Source organism: Bombus pascuorum, chromosome 9 (genome assembly GCF_905332965.1).
Source record: "Bombus pascuorum chromosome 9, iyBomPasc1.1, whole genome shotgun sequence".
Lineage (NCBI taxonomy): Eukaryota > Metazoa > Arthropoda > Insecta > Hymenoptera > Apidae > Bombus > Bombus pascuorum.
Window position 1 is genome coordinate 2,731,002 of NC_083496.1, and position 20,254 is coordinate 2,751,255.

The 20,254-nt window shown below is 40.4% G+C and overlaps 3 protein-coding genes across 4 annotated transcripts in view; 1 reads left to right on the forward strand and 2 right to left on the reverse strand.

Moving 5' to 3' along the window:
• The window catches only part of LOC132910277 (heterogeneous nuclear ribonucleoprotein L), a 168,651-nt gene extending 158,525 nt beyond the window's left edge, over positions 1 to 10,126 (reverse strand). The window contains exon 1 of one of the 2 annotated variants that reach the window (XM_060965835.1): positions 9,738 to 10,126. In XM_060965835.1, the coding sequence (XP_060821818.1) occupies positions 9,738 to 9,800 (63 nt within the window). In that variant the 5' untranslated portion in view covers positions 9,801 to 10,126. Of the gene's footprint in view, positions 1 to 8,916; positions 9,516 to 9,737 lie in introns of those variants that run through there. The other variant, XM_060965836.1, reaches the window with a different exon arrangement.
• Positions 10,127 to 10,234: 108 nt separating this feature from the next.
• Positions 10,235 to 12,523, reverse strand: LOC132910275 (methyltransferase-like protein 25B). Its single transcript, XM_060965834.1, has 7 exons — positions 12,379 to 12,523; positions 12,101 to 12,210; positions 11,611 to 12,018; positions 11,247 to 11,549; positions 11,028 to 11,181; positions 10,853 to 10,962; positions 10,235 to 10,771 (listed from the first exon to the last, which is right to left on the reverse strand). The coding sequence occupies exons 1-7, from the start codon at positions 12,496 to 12,498 to the stop codon at positions 10,495 to 10,497; spliced, it is 1,482 nt and encodes a 493-aa protein (XP_060821817.1). The 5' UTR covers positions 12,499 to 12,523; the 3' UTR covers positions 10,235 to 10,494.
• Positions 12,524 to 14,984: 2,461 nt separating this feature from the next.
• LOC132910271 (daxx-like protein) lies at positions 14,985 to 19,980 on the forward strand. The gene is made up of 3 exons (XM_060965829.1): positions 14,985 to 15,374; positions 16,297 to 19,274; positions 19,531 to 19,980. Exons 1-3 carry the CDS (start codon positions 15,357 to 15,359, stop codon positions 19,694 to 19,696), a joined length of 3,162 nt encoding a protein of 1,053 aa, XP_060821812.1. The 5' UTR covers positions 14,985 to 15,356; the 3' UTR covers positions 19,697 to 19,980.
• Positions 19,981 to 20,254: the final 274 nt, after the last annotated feature.

Consider the following 20,254-nt stretch of genomic DNA (forward strand, 5'->3'; position numbering starts at 1 on the left):
AGCGCTGCCATAAGGTTCGCTATCGATTTCGGGGCAACTTTATGTAAGCGGAAAATCAAACTACCATGAGAAACTTTACGCTGCAACCAGTAAACGAAGCGTAGAATTTGTATTAAACGAGATTAAAAGGTACTCGAGAAAAGACATAATTCCAGGATCTATCTATATATTTTACAAAAATATCATTCAAATTTTCGAAGAAGAACGCGTCATTGTGAATTTACAGATCTATGAAAAATTCTGAATTTATCATGTAGACTCGTTTACCTTGATTAACGTCGTTGGTTTGTTTGATTAGCAATATACTTACTATTAAGTGTGTAAACTCTGTTCGACATTAAATATCTCTATTACGATGTTCAAACGATTGATGTTTTCAATGATGTCATAGAACTCTATTTGTTGGAGCGAGATTTCCATTAATGGCCGATTATCTGAACTCTTATCGATCGAATCTGTCGATCTGAACGTAAACGTACATAAACGAAAAATGATAGGCAATCAGAAAAATTGAACCAACGAGTAAAACTGGTAAACCGTTATATAAATTGTTTATTCGCCAACAAGTTTAGGTACATGTACAGTACTTGTAAATGCGATATATCAATCCTCGACACAATATAAAGGAAAACAGGTGTTAAGTAAAATTTTGCTTACGAGGATCTGTTATCGAAGGGAATTCAATTTTCCTTGGTCACGGAAGCCAATCTGCTGGAGGACTGTATTTCAGGTTCAGCCATACGTGTATACCGAAGAACGTCCATCGATAAACGAGCTTTAATACCGATTCTTAAGAAAGAATGCGATGCTTTCTGCTCGCGGTATAGAGCGAAGCTTTCATATGAAAGCACGATAATTGAAAAGCGCGAGAGGTTGGGGGAGAGGCCAGTATGTGCAAAAACATATTGAAAATCGACGTCTGTTTCCGAACAAAGAGAAACAAAAACGCTGGCCAACGAATTCTCGCGAAATGTGGTATGATCGTTTCTATCGAGCTTTCGTACATCGTGTATCGTATATCGGCAACTTACCCAACAATATAGAAAGTAATTCACATAGGAAAAACGGGCTTTTAGCGCGATTAAAAGTCTCCAAAATCTTCCGTATTCGTCGGCTCGGCGAATCGATAACAGAGGTTCTAAATCAGAGATAAAATATTTTATCACCGAAATGTTGGCTAATGCCTGATTTTGGTTTAGGACGAAGACGAAACTGCTTCGTGGTCGAGTCGTACTCGACGCTAATTGCAAACGCAATAGCACGTTCCTCGGCTTCGCGTAATTAGGATTCTCCACGTCGCACGGTACTTAACAGTTGTCTATTAATTACACCGAATCGATAGCTTCTCTATGGTCGCAATCAATGGCAGCTGATCGTCAGAAAATTGAACGATCGCGGCAACTTCGTTCCAATTATTCTTCGCGAACAACTCCATCGATTTAATTAATCAAAATAACAGACAGTTAGCGAATGCTAATGGCTACGACTCATCCAATTCTCGAAATATCGTCGTAGAAAACGGAAGTTGATAACTTTCCGATAGAGGCTCGGTTAACTTGCAGAAGCTGACACGCTGCAACGCATACGGAAAAGTAAGTTTTCACGGGGAAACCGTGAATTCCTTAGGGCGATTGATATTCTTCCTCTGTGTCACGGAGAGACCGACAAATTTGCCGCCTCGAGCAAATAATCACACGTCCCAGGACCGCGGATGGTCCAATAAATTTCCCCGACTACGACTACTTTAACTCGAACATCCTACTCAACGTATTCGCTGTCGGAAATCGCGAATGAATGATGTGTGGCCGTGTCTGCTTCTAACGTATCCATGGCTTATCTATGATTTTCTCGATGCGTTCGGGCAAATGTTCGGAATACTCGAGAAGAGCACAATAGCTCTTTCAATATGACATATGTACGTCAAAAAACGTATTCGATGCGACACAAAGGATTCTCAGCATAACAGGACAGAGAAAAAAGATTTATCGATATGACATTATTAAAAAAGCTATAAATTTACTAGATATAGGATCGCCATTGAAATACATCTCATTTGATTCCGTCAAACGCGTCATCCTGACATTACGCAATAACATCTTTTGACAGCTCTGCTCCACAAAGAAATTTTACGCTAACGAGAACGAACCTTTATTTCGGTACGGTTATTTCGGGAACTCGCGTATAGAAGCAACGGATGAACGGGGGAACCGGGGGAAAGATACGCGCACCTTCTTCTGGAAATTACGCTTTTCACGATTTTCAGTCCAATCCTCTGGTGACACGATGGAATCGAACACGATGAATCATCGGAACGCGATGGAATAATCTGAAAACGTAAACGTTTCGTCGGCTGCGTTTCACACCGACCTTCTCTTACCGCGGAAAATTTAATTTATATATTCTGTGCATTGTACGGAACATTTTGTAATTTTATTAACGCTATAACAAGTGTCATACGTGTTATAAGGAGATACAATTGGTGATAGTGGGAGAAACGTCAACAAATATGAAAATAAATATAGAAATTGCGAGACGTTTACTGCAAACATATCGTTCAGTGTTATAATGCAAACATATAAAAGGAGACTGTTAGTTACGCGTTAGAGGTGTAGCAAGGACGTGGCAGGTTTATGCCACGGTCAAGAACAATCGCTATTTTTGAAAAATAGAATTTTAGCGCTTCGGTGGCTGCCAGCAGTCAGGTGGTACGTGACTCATTTTCAATACCTTGTATTTTTAGTTGCTTCGCGTCGCTTTTTCCATAGCTCAATAGTAAAGATGTTGTCATAAACCACGGAGTTTCTAAACAGTCATACGAGCGACGTCCAGCCTAACGATTCTCGCGTCAGAATTCGAACCCTGTGGAATATTCCACGAAGGTGTCCATTGTCCATACCAGCACCTCGCCTTCCAGCCTCATACAGCACTCTGTTATCCTTCCAGATACAGAGATACAACATACTGCAGATACAACGAAGTCTAAAAAATCCTTAACAAGCGCGTTTTCGTTGGATTCTAAATGGATTTTTAGACTCCCATTACAACGCGAATTAAACATATAAAATAGTAACTCCAACTTCTATGATACAAACTTTCAACACGCAATACAAATATATAGCGATATGCCTGCTAATATGCATCGATAGCGTCGATACCGGACTACGCATTTCGATCTGGCGTCGATAAATATCAAAGACAAAGGCGTCAAAAGGAATCAATACGTCTTTGATACTTACGTGTGGGAATGTGCCGATACCTGTTTGATACGAAAATCTCGATATCCGTTTTACACCTACACGAGAATTCGATATCTGTTTGATACCTACACGAGAATATCGATACCTATTTGATACTTATACGAAAATATTTGTATATATATATATATATATAATAGCTGCTTGTACAATAATATCGGTTGCCATTTTGCAATTTAATCCTTCGCGAAAATATTATTTATTATCGATAATACCAAGATAATGACGAAGCAGAAGTAGGAATTAATACCGTGAACTATATGATTAAATTATATAATACATAATACGTAGACAATTATAGAATAGTATTTTGTTGCTACTATAACCATTGCGGTGACCGTTGGCGTCACGGTCGTTATTGTAAGGTTTGCCTACCACAATATTTACCAAAACAAGATCCGCCTGTTTATGATCTTTGTAGAAAAGGAGAAGCGCCGGTGTGTGTGTATGTGCAATCGACCAAAAAAGCGTACGTACACAGCAACGTGTTAGCATTTCGTTAACATCCGTCGAAGCCGTTTCACAAGACATATACATACGTTCAAATTGTGATTTTCATCCGTATCAGGCATAGTATCGATTTGGTATTGATCGAAGAAAGATCAATTTCCTATCGAATACTTTGATATCAAATCGATTGAATATCAATGGTATCGTTATCGCTCAATCACTAAACACAAGTATAACACGGTTCAATATGACACACAGTTTTTATATAACACAGTTTACGTTACGATCTACAAATTTCCAATCGCTCAAATCTAATTATTAATTCTCTCCACTGCAAAACAATATATGTATCCGTAAAAGGTTTCCTCGAGTGTTTAAATAGCTCCGTGAGTCGCTATATATAATGGCAATTGAAAAGCAACGTGCCAAACAATCCTAACCCAAACAATTCGTAAAACAGTTTTGATCATTGACAAAGAGGCGGCACGATAGAATTAAAATATGACGATTTTACGGATAGAATTTTAATCGTGGAACGCGAGGCGCGGAAAAGCGCGAAATTAAATTTCATTGGCCGTAGCAACGCAATCATTGTACGCGCGTGAAAGTAATGTAATGACGAAAATTGCAACGCGACTCCGGGACAATGGTCTTTTCACCGTTATTACGACGTATCGGATGACGGTTTATTTTCGTGCCCTGTGTAATAATCATGATTGATGAAACAATGATATTATGATCGATGACAATTTATTGTGCATTCGATACTCTTATCCATCGGAGCCAGGTATTATTCCATTATATAATATTGAAGGCAATTTACGTCGATACACGAAGACATTACATTCCACGATTCCAGGCTAAACTGTGGATATGCTTCTAACGAAACGAGTAATTTCATCAAATGTCGTGCAACGATGCTATGGATGGCTATAGAAGAATATGTCACGAGGTACTACAAACAGATTGTCCTATTCCGATGATTCTTCGAGCACCACTCCACGCCATGCACTTGCACAACACGTGCTTTATTAGCAAAAGGTGTTCTATTACGTGCAACTTCGATTAAAGCGTTAAAGTTCGAATAAAGACGCGTCGTTATATGAAAATAAGATTTCTTTATTTAATACTTATTTAACGCTAGATTTGTAGTATGAAATCCAAACTACGCTATAACATATATATATAGATAATTATGAGACTAATAATTCCAAAATAAATGACTTAAGAAAATCATTAGATTATTATCATTTTTCTGAACATCACTGAGATCATCGAGACACAGAATCGCATTGTAAATGAAATTAAATATCCCATTATGAAAATCATCATTAACCGATGCCTTACAAACTTGAGTATCTGTATTATAATCCGAATTATTATATCGCATTCGTTGTTAAATGAAAAATTCGTCTCGAAAGAGTTAAAGTGGATGAAAATTCCATTTCGATAAAAGGCAACATTAATTTCGCTAAAACCACCATGTTTCTAGTAATTGCAAGAAATGTTCTCTCCGAAATTCGATAATTCTAACCTTAAGAATACTGCTTCTAATTTAATATCAATTTAAACGTATACTTTCGCTATTCGCATATGCGGTTGTCGTTTACATGACAAATACCGTGTATTTAGTGTCATCTAATCGTTGACAGAACGACGAGGAATAAAGAAGATTGTGAAAAATGGTTTCTAGGTTTCTATGAGCTGGTCCGCGTGAAAAGCGTCACAATGTCAAAAGAAAGTGACCCTTCGGGTGTTAAAATTTCATAGGAATCCGCCCACTGCAGCCACTTGCTGACCATAAAGCGTCGTCGTGTGTTCCTTGAACGACATCCATGAATTTCATTCACGATACAATTTTCAAGTACGTACACTATACTGTCTGACAGGAAGCGAGTATCGATCTTCTTTTTTATCACGGACACATCATAGCCAAGCTGACAGAGTTACTTCGTAAGACATTCCAGTTACGGGAGCACGTGCACATTACCGAGCAAGGATACTAGTCAAGAGTCAAAGATATTTCGGTCGGTATGACACACCGAGATCCGAATGGACGGTGTCGCGAAGTTTGAGAGACGGCTTGACTTTGCGTTGGCAAAGTTCAAACGAGCAGATTTTCGTTCCGTCGCGTCGTTGGCCGAAACGCATGCACTAAGATCTGGCCACTGCCTTTTGCTAAGAACAAATGTAGAAGTGCGCGTCGTGTCGTCTTCGAAGGATTATAATTAGCGATGGGACCGATAGACTGTTTTACTGTTACTGATACGATGAAATAATTCGCAAAAGTTGCATAAACGCAACGTCATTGGAAGATACGAATAAAGTAACTTAATTATCTTATCAAAGTAAAAGAAACCGTAAAAAGAAGTAAAAGAATAACAGATACTGGACAAAAGTCCACTACAGAAATCAGAAGTGTAAAGAAAAGATTCTATACTTTGAAGAAGATTTATATCGTAATGCTATCGATATTTCAATATTTTCAAATCTTATTATTGCAAAAGATAGGAAGTGAAAGAAGAGACGATGATTTCAAAAAATACTAAGCGAATCCTTTGCGATCCTTCTCACAATCGCAATGTAAAAATCCAAAATTCGATAATGTCAATTAACTGAAGAAGGTTACGAGTGACAAGTTGCGTGAATACAACATTGGTCCTAGCTAATAGCATAATTTATACGGATACTGTTATTTTCCATCGAAATGACCGCGTATTACACAGTTACGTTCGTAGAAATGTCAAACGTGTGCCGCACATTGATCGACTCGACTTGTTCGAATTATTTGGCACGAAATAACTCTTCGCGGATCAACATTGACGTTATCGATTTGATGGAACTTCCGTCTGTAGCCGCGACTACTGACCATACTCGTTCCGCAAGAAAGGAACGTTCGGATGAATTTCACAAGGTTCGAAGGAGGCTGGTAACGAGAGAAACGACGAAACGAATGATAGAACGTGACTAAGGATCAAGATAACGGTTCTTCAAACTGTTCTCCGCCAAACTTCCATTTCCATATAGCTGCGATTATCTGCGCTTTACAGGAGTGTTTGGGAATTTCAGAAGAAATATCAGAAACTAGGAACGAGATAAATTCACGTAATTGAGAGAAACGCGGATTTAACCGCATGCAAACGCGACACAGTGTCGGTAGAGTTATACGTACTTATAAGTTTATTTTTTATTCTCGTTGAATATTTCATGATAAAGAAACGTTAAAACGCTTTGATATTGAACATATCCGATCATCGAGCGGTAAAGACAGCGATATATACTTTTTGTCCCCATTGCCTGGAAAATAGACGAGGAATTGAATCGAGCTGGCCGACCACGAGACTATAGAACAGAAACCGAGAAATCGAGTGGATCCGCATGCATTATGGAGTACGGCGCAAAGGATAGCAGGGCGCAAGCAAAGGTGGTTACATTGATATTCCAACTACGTGGATTTATTTCTGCTCGTGGGTAACTTAATCAACATTAACAATGAGAAAGTGCAGGCATTCTTTTCTCGTCAATCGTAAAGTCAGGGAGAGGTAGTCGAGCAAAGGGAGGGAAAATTAAAACGCGAACCAATCCGAATAAGGAATTTAAAAGTTAAAAAACTTGAGCCGTGACTACGTAAATGGAAACGTTGCCGAAACAATTCGAGCGACTTTCGTGCGTCTTATTCGTGATCGTTACTCAACCACTGATCATGAAAATACGACACAGAAGAGAAACGCGTCGATACATATTTTAATGCTGACCTATAGGACTGACCGCAGGAATTGTATGTTATCGTGAAGTGGCCACCACGTACCGTTGACCTTTCGTAGATCGATTTCTTACAAATAGAACGGAATTCTTTCTAAAGACGATCGTCATCTGCTACATCTAGCATTTTAAAACGAATATACAGGTTATGTTCGAAGAAGAACAAAGAATCGAGTGACTCAAGTTATGCATCGTTACTACTTCTATTTCCAAACTCATATTGGAATTATTAGGAACTGCGAAGTTAATAATAGTACGCAATAGTAGATAGTAAAATGAATTCAAAGAAATTCTGATGCAAGTAACGATAATGGTTACATTAAACGTGGCTTAAAACGGCTACATTTTTCACGTGAATATAACCGAGATATACAGGCGTATCTAACGTAATTCTTTGAAATATAACATATTGATCGGGGACAATGTAATGAATATTATATAGCGTAAAAAACGAAGAAATTGCAGGTAATTTAAATAATGTAATACCAAAAGTCGTAATACAAAGTGAAATATCAGTTGATCCAGTAAAATAACGAATTAAATGACGAGACGATAGTTCATAAAAAATAGAGATGTGAAAGTTCAATATCCCGATCAATGTATGCCGACATACTCCGTGTGAAAATATGATTGACATACATGCATATGTAATACATTACGCCTACCGTTACATCATCTGTGGCATGTGTTCTCAGCAGCAGTGTTAGCAACCGTGGAATGAAGGTCACGAAGTAGTTGACGTGACAATGACCCATTCAGTTCTTTATGTTCAATTTTTGTTATCTCACCCGGTTTTTACAAATTAGCCTCGTCAATGATAATGAGCGTAAATACTATCACTCCAAAGAGATTAAAAAAAATATCTCAAAAATACGCAATATTTGAGTATTGTTACAAGATAATGGATGGGGCATATTTAATGACTAGTTAAGGACAATTGAACGAATATGAAATGAGTAAGGACAACGCGTGATATGGTATTTTTATTCGTGAATGCAAGTGTACTTTTTTTTCAACGCTGTTCGTAGTCAGTTTTACAGCCATATCCCAATCCATTATTTATCCAACTGAATTGCAAATATGATTCATGCTATCGCGATTTATTATTGTTACTTTTTGATATATCGTGTAGGTAAAGATAAACGAATATAGCCACTCTAAAAACATTTCTCAAGCCAAGACGATAAAAATACATCTTTATTGGAATAAAAAAATAATTGCAATTTTCTATCTGGACTACTTAATGAAGCACGTGTAAATACGTATACGTAATACGTGTTTCCAATACAAAGAAAAATGATTTCAGCTGGCTTTACGTATTTATAATATATAATCCTATAAGTAATACGAAGAAGGCAATCAATCATATTTTATAATAATAAAAAAAAAATCAAATAAATATTTTTAAATAATCGCCGATCCGTATGAGTATCAATGTATTTTCTCGTACCTTCGATACCCTCGTCGGATACATTCGGTTAATATAACGTTAACGGAATGACCAGGGATCGATTTCAGGACGAAACCGTGGTTCCAAAGAAACGGTATGATAAATGCATAGGAGCCGTCGGCCGAAGACTCCTAAGACCACAACACGTTCAAGCACAGTGCTGCTATTATCTGGTCTGTTTGTCCGAATATCTCATAGGTCACGGTATAAAGACGAAACTGCCCTTCGAGATAATCGCAGACGGCGAGCATCGCGACAACGCCTCGTCTCGCGGTGATAACGCGATGGAAATTATCGACCCCGGTTCACCGACGGGGGTTTGTTTTGAACGTGCATCCTCGCGCACCAGCCGTCGCCAATAACGACGATAGAACAGGGCAAGCCTTTCCACGACGGTGGCGACGGCGTCGTCAACCGAATTCCCGGAAACGATTATTACAGAAAGCACACGTACGAGATAACAGGTTGCTGCCGAAACACGAGCCACGTATCAGGCAAACGTGCGTTTCGTATTATACACGACACGACCACGACACGAGACAATCTTCTTCGAGAGCGCGCGCATCGCCCATTGTTTCGACGCGGTGGCGGTGATATGGGTAAAAGCGACCGGATAAATGGCGACTTTCCCCCCACCGCCGTGTCGCGACCGCCTCACGGGTTGTAAATCTCACGCGACACGCTGAAACGCACGCGTTCACCGTACCAGTATACCAAACGTTCAAATAACGAATAAAATCCGTCTGAGGCACAGAAACTGATTGACAAATTTCGCCGATAAAATACCTCCGACCGAATCTAATATATAAACTTGTACTCACCCTGTGACCAGATTCCTCGAGTCGCTGCCTCTTGGAGTGTGGTCCGTCTCCGTTAAACGCCATCCTAGGGTTCGACACCGGACAATTTAGTTTTAAAAGCGGGGCACTCAGTGCTACGACGACACGTTCGTGTGTATACCGCGCGACTCTCTACCGTGTCGACGATCTCGTGCGCGGGCGGGGGAGGGGGGAGGAAGGAGAAAATAATCGGTAGGACACGACGCGAACGCGACGAGAACAGACAAACGCGCGAGAGCGGCTTAAGGGAAACTGGATCGCGATGTTGCTGGAGAGGAACGTCTCTGCCCCTAACGAAGTAGCCGGCCACCGCAGCGCTACCTATCGACGCCACTATTCGAATACTGACGGTATGATCTTTAAGGTGGAATCGCGCGCACGCGCGTCTATCCGCTGCCCCACTCTCCCATTGGTCGGCCTATCGTTGCTCGTGTCGTATATTCGAACGATAAAATTACCATTAAATAACAAGTCAAAAGAACGTTTGCAAAGAATATTGCAGTTTTTATAATGTGATTTCCTCAAAAGTCGTTATTATCGAAGAACAGAAAATTGAAATAGTACATTATTCATCGACGATTATAATTCAGTGATATTGTCCAATCAAAGGCACATCGTAATCTGGAGCAACTTTGATTCGTGGACGCGGGAATTGCAATAGTGTGAACACTTATAACGATTGAAGAAGGAAAAATTCAAGGTAGGATTTATCGGAAAATAATTCGAAACTTTAAACGGACTAGTTATTTTTCCTAGACATTAATACTAAATTTCGAGGTGACAATCTACTGTCGAACACCGGTTTTAGTGTTGGTGTCAAACGTTTTTCGGACAGAAATAGAAATCTGTCATACAGCACTATAGTTTCCACTAATGGCGCCAACATCATTCGAAGCGATCCAAATATTATAACTTGTTCCCATCGATTTAACAGACTATTTATTTCTAAATTATTAATATCAGATTCTTGCGGCTGCAAATAAGCGTCAAAATTTGCAGTAGCTACGCTACAATACCTGAAATAGAGATATTTGTATATATTTGTACATTCGTTGCTGCTTATTTAATTTTCAGTTATGAAATGTCAGTAACTTAACTGTTCAAATGTCATTCCTTTCGATACTTTAACATTCCTGAATTGACTATGACGTAATTTTTCATTCTTTTTTACTAAAATAGTTTCTAAAGCTGCTCTATAAGTGTGTACCTGAAACAAATAATTCAATTAATAATACTTATTCAAATATGTACATGTTTACCAATTCACTTAACTATTAAATCTTCATAATTTCCATTCTTTAATTTGTCACAATATTTTTCAATAGCATGGCAAGCTACTTCTAATGCTGTATAAGTTAACAAATGATTTTTATGTGCTAACAGATACTGGCTAAGCGGATAACCCTTTAATTCTCTTGTCTCTGATCTAGAAAATCAATTATTATAATACATAATATTAAAGAAAAAAGTCTTATAAGAAAATATACAAACTGTATCGTCAGTTTCATATAGCAACATCCTACGATACAAATAAATTTGGCTTCGCTTCTGGACGAGTAAAACTTCAATAATATAGGAGCTAGATCACCGCAAGGATGAAGTCCTATAAGACCAAATTCAGTTTCTGTTTCGCTTAAATCGAATTCATTCTGAAACAATTCTTTTAATCGATTAACTAACTCTGACTCTACTAAACTCGAAGATTCTAATTTAGCTGTAAAATGTTGAGGACACTTTTGATGGAAATTAGGTATGTGTTTTCTTATAGACGTCAATAATTCTTGATCCCATTTCCTGCAACAAAACTATTATCAGCATCGACTATAATGATATTGTACCATAGTAATTTGTATACCTAGCTTGTTGCAATAGTATACAATCTTGTTCGATGCAAGTGACGTTTAATCCATATTGGAAAGCTAGAATACGAGCTAAATGACCCATTCCAGATCCAATATCGATGATACATTTACAGCTAGCTTCGTAGGCACAGCCTGCGCATACTTCAGCTATTTCGTGTATCTCGTATCTCTTTTTCTTCTTTATATGTTTTGAAAACAGGTTACTAAATTTCTGATCCTGGGAATATAACTTGTCAAACGTATCATCTCTGCTAGTTTTACAAATTTTGCTATTGTTATTTGTTATTACTTTATTAAATTCACAAGTTAAAGTACTTTTTGGATCTTCGTGATCTCTATTTACTTGCAAAATATTAGCCACTTGACGAAGCGCAAGCAATGTTAAGGGCCATACTCGTGTGCTGTAATACAAATAAAAAGATTGTAGAATAATATGTAAAACAACAGGTAATCAGGTTCGAACGGTATGGTATCGGTACTCACCACGAGATGTCTCCCGATAACCATTTACCGAATTCTCGAGGAGCAGTATCTTGTAATGCAAACCTCCAACTTCCCGGTAATTTGTCCCATAACTCGTCTTGGAAAAAATCCTGTATTAAAAGAAAAAAAGCAGCAATTAGAGTCATTAAAGCTCTACGACTCGAGGAAAATAACGACACGCTTTTGAAAACACACGTCTTTAGCTATATCGAATTAACCCGAACAAATACGACACTATAGGAGATGCTGGTACGAGATAAATTTTTAATGTTACATACCACGACATAAGAGTTCAATAGCCATCCGTATACATCTAAAACGCAAAATATTTGGTCAATCGTGACACGAATTCTGGTACACACTTTACATGTGCACCAAATGTCAGTAGACGCGGCCATCGTTGCAGTGAAATAGCCGCGTAAATTTGACTGATCGTTCCACGTGGTTTTAATTCTGTCATAAAATTATCATTTCTAGAATTCATTTATCAATACTAAAATTTATCTCTAAGTAGTTAACTCTCGATAAGAAACTTTTATCGATTAGTAATTATTAGTAACCTATATGTGTATATGTACACGTAAAATCAATGTATTATATGTTATTTTCATATCTATCATTAGATAAGTCTTTCAATTTTAAATTATTTATAATATCCCACGCTATACAGGATCTTAAAATGTACTCTTTACGATGGAAATAGAAAGCGCAGTGAATATAACACCGGTCACAAATACTTTTTGTTTATACCGTATATGCTGTCTAATTATATAACACAGTTATGAGAATATGCATACATAGGTGCGAATGATACAGCTAATATAAGAAACTTTGCTGAAAGGAAAGTCAACGATAATAAGAAAAATATCGAACTGGCTGTCGCAAAAAGAGCGAAGTAATCGACTTAGATTTTTTGCCCCTAGCCATGATATGTCGAGCAAACGATACCAGGAAACGATCAACTAGATCGAAAGCAATTTTCTCACGGAGACGCGTAAAATTTTAATATATCAGCCAAGGTCTTATGAAACGGCGAACCGTCTTCCGCCGCTTCAATACAAAAGGCAAAGGAAATGAGAACCGTTTGTTTGCTTTATTTATTAATTAAAAGATCGGACGCTATTCTTGCCATGTCCCACTTTACGGCACTTTCACTCTTCAACAGTTACGTTATTGCTCATGAGCGCAGTGCTCTCCGAGAACTACATATATACCCACAGACTGTACGGCCGTAGATCGAGAACCATATCATCTGCCACTCTATATCTCTGGACTTTCATGAGAACCCAGCAGCTACGACTCGTGCAATTCACTTCTAAATGTTGTTTCACAAACTACTGTTGCAATTATTGCTAAACGCCATAATAAACCCGTCTCCTTACGCTTACCTTATTTATCCATCCTCAATCGTTTTCAGACAATTAACTTTGAACGATTCTGCACAGTTTTCCTCTCATCCGTGAATTTTACGAAACCAGCAATCGTATCGTTTTATGTTATTACCTTGATAAAAATTCAGTAATATAAAAGTTTTTTGTCTATATGAATAAATAGTCTTACTTACAAACGATATGTCTTTACACAGTTAGAAATCACTGACCATTCGATTCTTTGCTCATCGTGTTCGAATCTCTCGGTCGTTGTTTGGACCTCTTACGCCAACGTAAGTGAAAGTTTTCAAGTAGGACGAGCGAGACGTCGAATCTCGACGGTGCGTGGATATTCGCTAAATACTCATCTTTGTTGCTGGATGCTGGTCCACTGAAATCGTTAAATGTCAATGTACTCTGACAGTAGACTGTTGTCTAATTTCCAAATCGGTTTGCACACTTTCGAGCCTCGGGAGAAAACGAAATTCTGTTACGTGCTTGAGTCATTCAAAGTTCAGAGGTGAAGACGAGGTTATAGGGAATCAATCTAAACGAATCTATCTCAGATCAGATAAATCAGTCTGGAATGCGCGTTACGCAAGTATGAGAATTTTGCATCATCAGAGCTTTTGCAACTAAGGGTTTTACCAGGTCATCCTCATTTAACTGGTATTCTAGATTTCTGCCTTTCACAGCAAACTGAACGCAATTTACGGAAAAAGAGTGCACGCGATCTTTTCACGTGGGATAAAACTTGTTGGAAAATCTCGGACTATCTCTATTACGGAAAGGAAAACTACGTAATCGTAGCAAGACTAAAAACAAAACAGGTAGGAATGAAACGTGACGAAAAATGTATATAGCAATTACATGAGTTTTAAAGTTTCGATTCATTAAGCCATGTAATTACGTAATTCTTAGTACCTAGGTTTGGAAAACTCGCAACTGAATATAAAATTACAATATCGTTAAAGAACAGAGCGAAATAATGTCAAAGTAACAACGAATCATCATCGTTACAATATAATAGAATTAAGGAACTATCGAGTCAAAGAAAGGCTGTTGGTACATGGTAAAAGTGATCGCTAGAATTTGCTTATCGCCGTGAAAGAGAGGTCATTAGGCAGACGCAGGAAATGATTTGTTTGTAAGAAATCGTTCGCTCGGAACCGCTTTAAACTTTTAGCGAAAGTAATGATAAGTGTATGTAAAGGTGAGTGTGCGTGCAAGTTGCCATGCTCCGGAGGCGGTAGTCTTTCACCAAATAATTCGGTGTGCACCATGCCAGCAGCGGACACGGCCTTCTCCTAGAGGAAAGGAAGGTTTCGGTTTCGATAGGCCTTGGAGGTCGACGGAAAAGTAACGCTCGTTTAATATAATCATCTTCCTTTCCTTTCGATCGGCAGACGGATTTAAAGAAAGTCGACAACGGCTTCGCCCGCTTCTCCCTTCTCCGTCGTTGTCTCCTCTTGCTGGAACCTTCCTTTTATTTTTTTTTTCTTTTCTTTTTCTCGTCTTGAACCACGTCTGTATGTCCTACACGCGAAAGGTTGAAACGTTGCTTTACACTAGCCACGCGAAGTGTATGTAGCCAGCAGAGTCAGAGAAAGGTGCCCCACCGTATTCGATATTAGAGAGGAGCTTCTTGAAGCGTTCTGTGGTGGTGGCATCAGGTAGGGAGAAACAGGCCTCTGGGCCCAATCTGTCCTCAGTTCCCGTACGAAGCTCCATCCAATATCTTTCAGTACATGCCCGGTCCTACGGATATCATGTTGCCTATCGCGAGTTAGCCGCTCTTCATTAAAGTCAAACACGTGAAACCGGTGAAGTGTGACACGACCATCCAGAAAAAAAGAAGCCGAACGAGTAACTGATTTGGACACATCATGCGCTTCCTTATACTGGTAATTATATAAAATATCGTGCCTCCTCGAGAATATTCCCGGGAACCGGTGAAACTCTCCGCCGAGAGTGTTGTATTAATAGGCTAAATAGCTGATTTCAGAGAACGCGCCCGCTTGTACTTTCATCGTAATAACCATGTCTCGTATCTTAGTTACGGGAAACGTTCGACGCGGTTCTATCATTTGTAATCAGTCAGCGTATCGCCTTTGGCTACTTAGCAAGGGAAAGTATTGTATATCGGATTAGCGACGCGTTTATGTATGCTCAATTAATAGTTCGTAACGTATTTTTCTTTTTTCTTTCGCTTAATCTATGAATTTCAAATTCTACGAAAAAGTTCTAACGAGGTACGTGTTCTAACGAGCTCGCACTATACCGTCCAATTTGCTCGGCGCTTAGCATGAAAACCATGTAAATGAATTCATTTCGTCCGCGTACGTCGAGTACGAGTTTTCTTTTTGTTCGAGGAATATTAAGAAGTCGCCGCGCTTTAGGAGAGTCACCGAATTCTCCAGGTGAAACGCGCACGCCATTGAATCTAAAACCTAAATTTTCTCTCCTTCTTTCTCTCTATGGCCATGTAAAGCAAGCGACAAGAATTTCTGTTCTATTCGCGCAATTTAAACTCGAGAAACATCCTATATCCGATACGTGCTGTAACTCGGTCTCGCCATATCGGGAACACGATCGCGGCTGGGAATCGCTTATCAGGGTAGCAGTAACTGTCCATTCGGCGACGCTAGAATACCAATCGATTGGCCTTTTAAGGCCTTACAGGATGTTTCTTCTTGTTTATTAATCGGGTCACTCGGTTACCCACGCGCGATCAATGTTTCCACAAATGCGTTCTGCCTGTGTACGCAGATACATGCCATTTGGTTCCTCTTGTTTTCATATTCCGATAGAGATTCGCATTTCCAGATTGTCACGATAATAGCGCTCTTCGTCGTTGCGACCTTTGCCAAAGATGAGTCCTCGAAAAGCCGTGATAAGAGGCAACAGGTTGCATTCTATCCGAGAAGAGGAGCCAGACCGCCACCCTATGCCGTCCAAATGGAACCAATCGTTCAATATTCTCAGAGAGATCCGCTCTACAATCCTTTGGCAAGCTCCAAGAGCGACGATCTTTACGAAGAGGGTCCGTTGAATTATTATCCGACGGAACCGGAACCGATCATCGAAATTATCATCAAGGAATCCAACGAAACGTTGCCGACACCGGTACCCCCACCACCTCCTCCGCCACCAAGACCCACGAAAGAGCCTATACAAGTGTTTTATGTGAAATACGAGAAAAAGAAGGGCTACGGAGATAAGTCTCGAGTCGTCTACGATGCACCCGTGCCTGCGCTGACACCTGTCGAGGAACACGAGGAGATCAAACCAGATAATCCAGCACCTTACCCGGAAGAACCTGTTCACACGGCGACACCGGCACCGTCAGAACCTTCTACGACTTTGAGAGCTATCATTCGACCCGACAGTGAAGTGTACCATTCTGGTTCTAGCGGTATTCGCGTCACCTTCGGCACCGACCAAGTACCTCCGAACAATCATCATAAGCGTAGCGATTTGGAAGTGCCGCCGACTCAACAACAGGCCAAGCCAACTTCTACTCCTCCAGGATCTCCTAAACGACAACATGGTCCGTATCAACCGATTCAACCGGTCCATCAGAGAGTTCCACCGCCATTTCCACAGCAGAGAATCGCCAACTCTTTTCCACAACAGCAGGCACTCCATCAACCTCTCCAACAGCAACCGCCTCCTAATTTCTTGCAGCAACAGCCGTCCTTCTCGTCTCCGCCGCAAGCGAGGAGTCCGTTGCAAAGGCCTCAACGATTGCCTATAACGATTCAAGGTCTACCAGATGTACAACAACGAGCGCCGTTCAATACTTTCGGTACATCTCATCGCGTCAACATTAACCACCCACAGCAACCAGGGTTCCCGCCTACGTTGTCGGTTTCCCATCAAAACGTGCAGGTACAAAATCAACCTTTGCCACCGAACCAGGGCAGTCCTTTCAACGTGGAACAACAGCCGCAGCAGCCACCTTTGTCCTCGTATAAGCAACAAGAATTAGAGAAACAAAGGTATCACGAGCAACGTCGTCAACAGGAATTGCTAAAACAACGCGAACATCAGAGGCAACACGAGCAACAAAGACTTCAGGAACATCAACGATTCTTGGAGCAACAGAGGATACTGGATCAGCAGAGACAGCACGAACAACAGAGACAACAGGATCATCAAAGATTGCAGGAGCAACAGAGGATACAGGAGCAACAGAGAATACAGGAGCAGCAGAGGATACAGGAACAACAGAGAATACAGGAACAGCAGAGGATACAGGAGCAACAGAGATTACAAGACCAACAGAGATTGCAGGAACAGCAAAGATTACAGGAGCAACAAAGGCTGCAGGAACAACGCAGAAGGAAACAGGAACAAGAACAGAAATTGTTACAGGAGCAACAGTATCGTTCGCAATTGAAATATAATCAAGCGCAACCGGTGCACAATATACCGCAAGTACCAATTTTGCCTCAAATTCAAAAACCAGGAGGAGAAATTTTCAAAGCTGTTCCGAAGCTCGAGCAACACTATGCAATTCGAGAAAATCCACTTCATCCTGGCCCTTTCCCACCTAATCCCGTAATCCAGCCAACTGGATTCCCAGACACGCCACAGAATCAATACGTTTCCGCTCAATCGCCGAGTTCGTCGCCAGACATCTTAAGAAATCCACCGAGCGAATTTATAAGCGATCAACAGCAGCATCTGAATACGAAACAGCAGATTATTCAAAGTCAACAACAAGGATTTTTCTCGCAAAATCTTCAACAACCGCAACAGCAGCAAAGATTCCCAGCGTCTCCACAACGATCTTCGATCTGGGGACGTCCATCGTTTGCCGGAAACAGCGCGAGTCCTTCGCAAAAGATTTACGCGACTCCAGTCAGTCCCTCTGAAGAATTCAATTCGATCTCAACCATCAGACCGTTCGTTCCAAGTACAACTACTACTACCACGACGACTACAACGACGACTACCACCGAAGCTCCAACGACGACAACAACTTTCTCTCCAAAGAAAGAGGCTAAAATTAGGGAAAATATCGCGAATCTTCCGGACGAGGTACCGGATGATATCAGGGAACAGCTGCTGAGTTCCGGTATTTTGGGTAATGCCGACATACAAATACTGGATTACGACAAGGTCGGCGACATACCGATAGAGAAACTACCGCCGGAGGCTCTGGCGAATTTCTACGGTGCCGGAGGCGGTTCCGCGGTAGCTGCCAGCGAACCGGTCCCGTCGATCGTCAAGAAACCCCAAACGGCAGAGAGCGCTTCCTCCTCGACCTCCTCTTCTTCCTCCACTTCCTCGCCAGTTTCGGCGAAGAAGGCGGCTACCGATAGCTCGACTAAGTTCGAGCAGGCTACCTTGCGGCCAGGTGGAGTGGAGATGAAAGTAGTACGCTTCGATCCAAATACGGAGCAAGGCCAGGCGCTAGCGGATCAACACATACGCGATGATGCTACCAGGTTGAATCCCGTAACCGTAGGAGAGAAAGACGAGTCCCAATATAATCGTTATCTACCGCTCAAAGTGAGTGGTGCTTCCTTCCCTATTCCGGACGTGCCGCAACTTAATGGTCGGAAGATCTCTAGCGTAGTTGTATTGGCACCCGTTGACTCTAACTTTCATGAGGAAAAAGAGATTGAATCGAGGCAAGGCAGGAGGGTCAGCGATGTGCAAGCGGTCAAGTTTCTCGCCGGCGATACTCTGAAACAACTGGTGAAAAAACCAACGGAGGAGAACTACAAGAAGTGGTTGGAGCAGGAAAGCCGAACGGAGCCGCAGAAACAGTCGGTGGTTCTATTGGTGACCATGTAAGTGATAGACACGAGTTCGATGCCATAACTAATCACGCTTACCTATACTCGTTTGCTTTTGTTAACTCGACCATTAGCTTTAAACGACACATGCAATTATTCTTTAACGAGCCATATTCTCCGTCATCCATCGTCATCTTCCATGAACGTTCTACTCGATCCGCTTCCGTGAACATCTCTCCCAGCAATAACGATCAAAATCGCCAGGCTTCACTTTCCTTCGGCTTTCAAATAATCATCGATGGTATTGCAGGCCAGAAGGCGCGGATCAAGGCGAGAAAGAAATCTTCATGTATGATGTGACCTCGCAAACTGTGAGCAAACTGGCAGGAGATCTATCCACGGCGTTTGTAGATGCTGCTGAAAGTAACTCCGACAATACCGACTCTTTCACCGATTCAACTCTTTCATCGTTTTAAATACTCCACGAGAACGAATACTATGGCACACCATAGTACAAGTTTACGCAATAAATGGGAAAAGAAAGAAGGTTTAGCGTGCCAAGTCCGAAAATAACACACAAACCCTTCTCTGTCATCTCACGTATCTTAAAATTACAACGAAACCGGAACAAGGTTTAAAAAAGGTAAAGGACATAAAAATACAAGTATCCTTGTAGATATTTTAATTATGTACTATTATGTATATACTGATTTTATACTTTTTTATACAAAATAAAAGCAATATTTTTTTTACATGTAAATCATCCGCTTCCTTATAAAGAAACTCTTCTAATCGGATGTCGTAAGTTCGAACATGCGCCGTGCTAATTCAAATTTCGTCGTAATCCTCAGCGATAATTACGAAGTTGTTGTTAACTCGATTCAGTTCAAATTAATTAATACGTTTAAAAGTTACTTGCAACTTCAATTAGATCGCTCATGTGTACAATTTCATTTCATCGTTGTTAACAAAGTTAAGACATCCACCGCTGCAAATCTAATTTACGCGAAGATATAATTAATTGCATCTTTTAT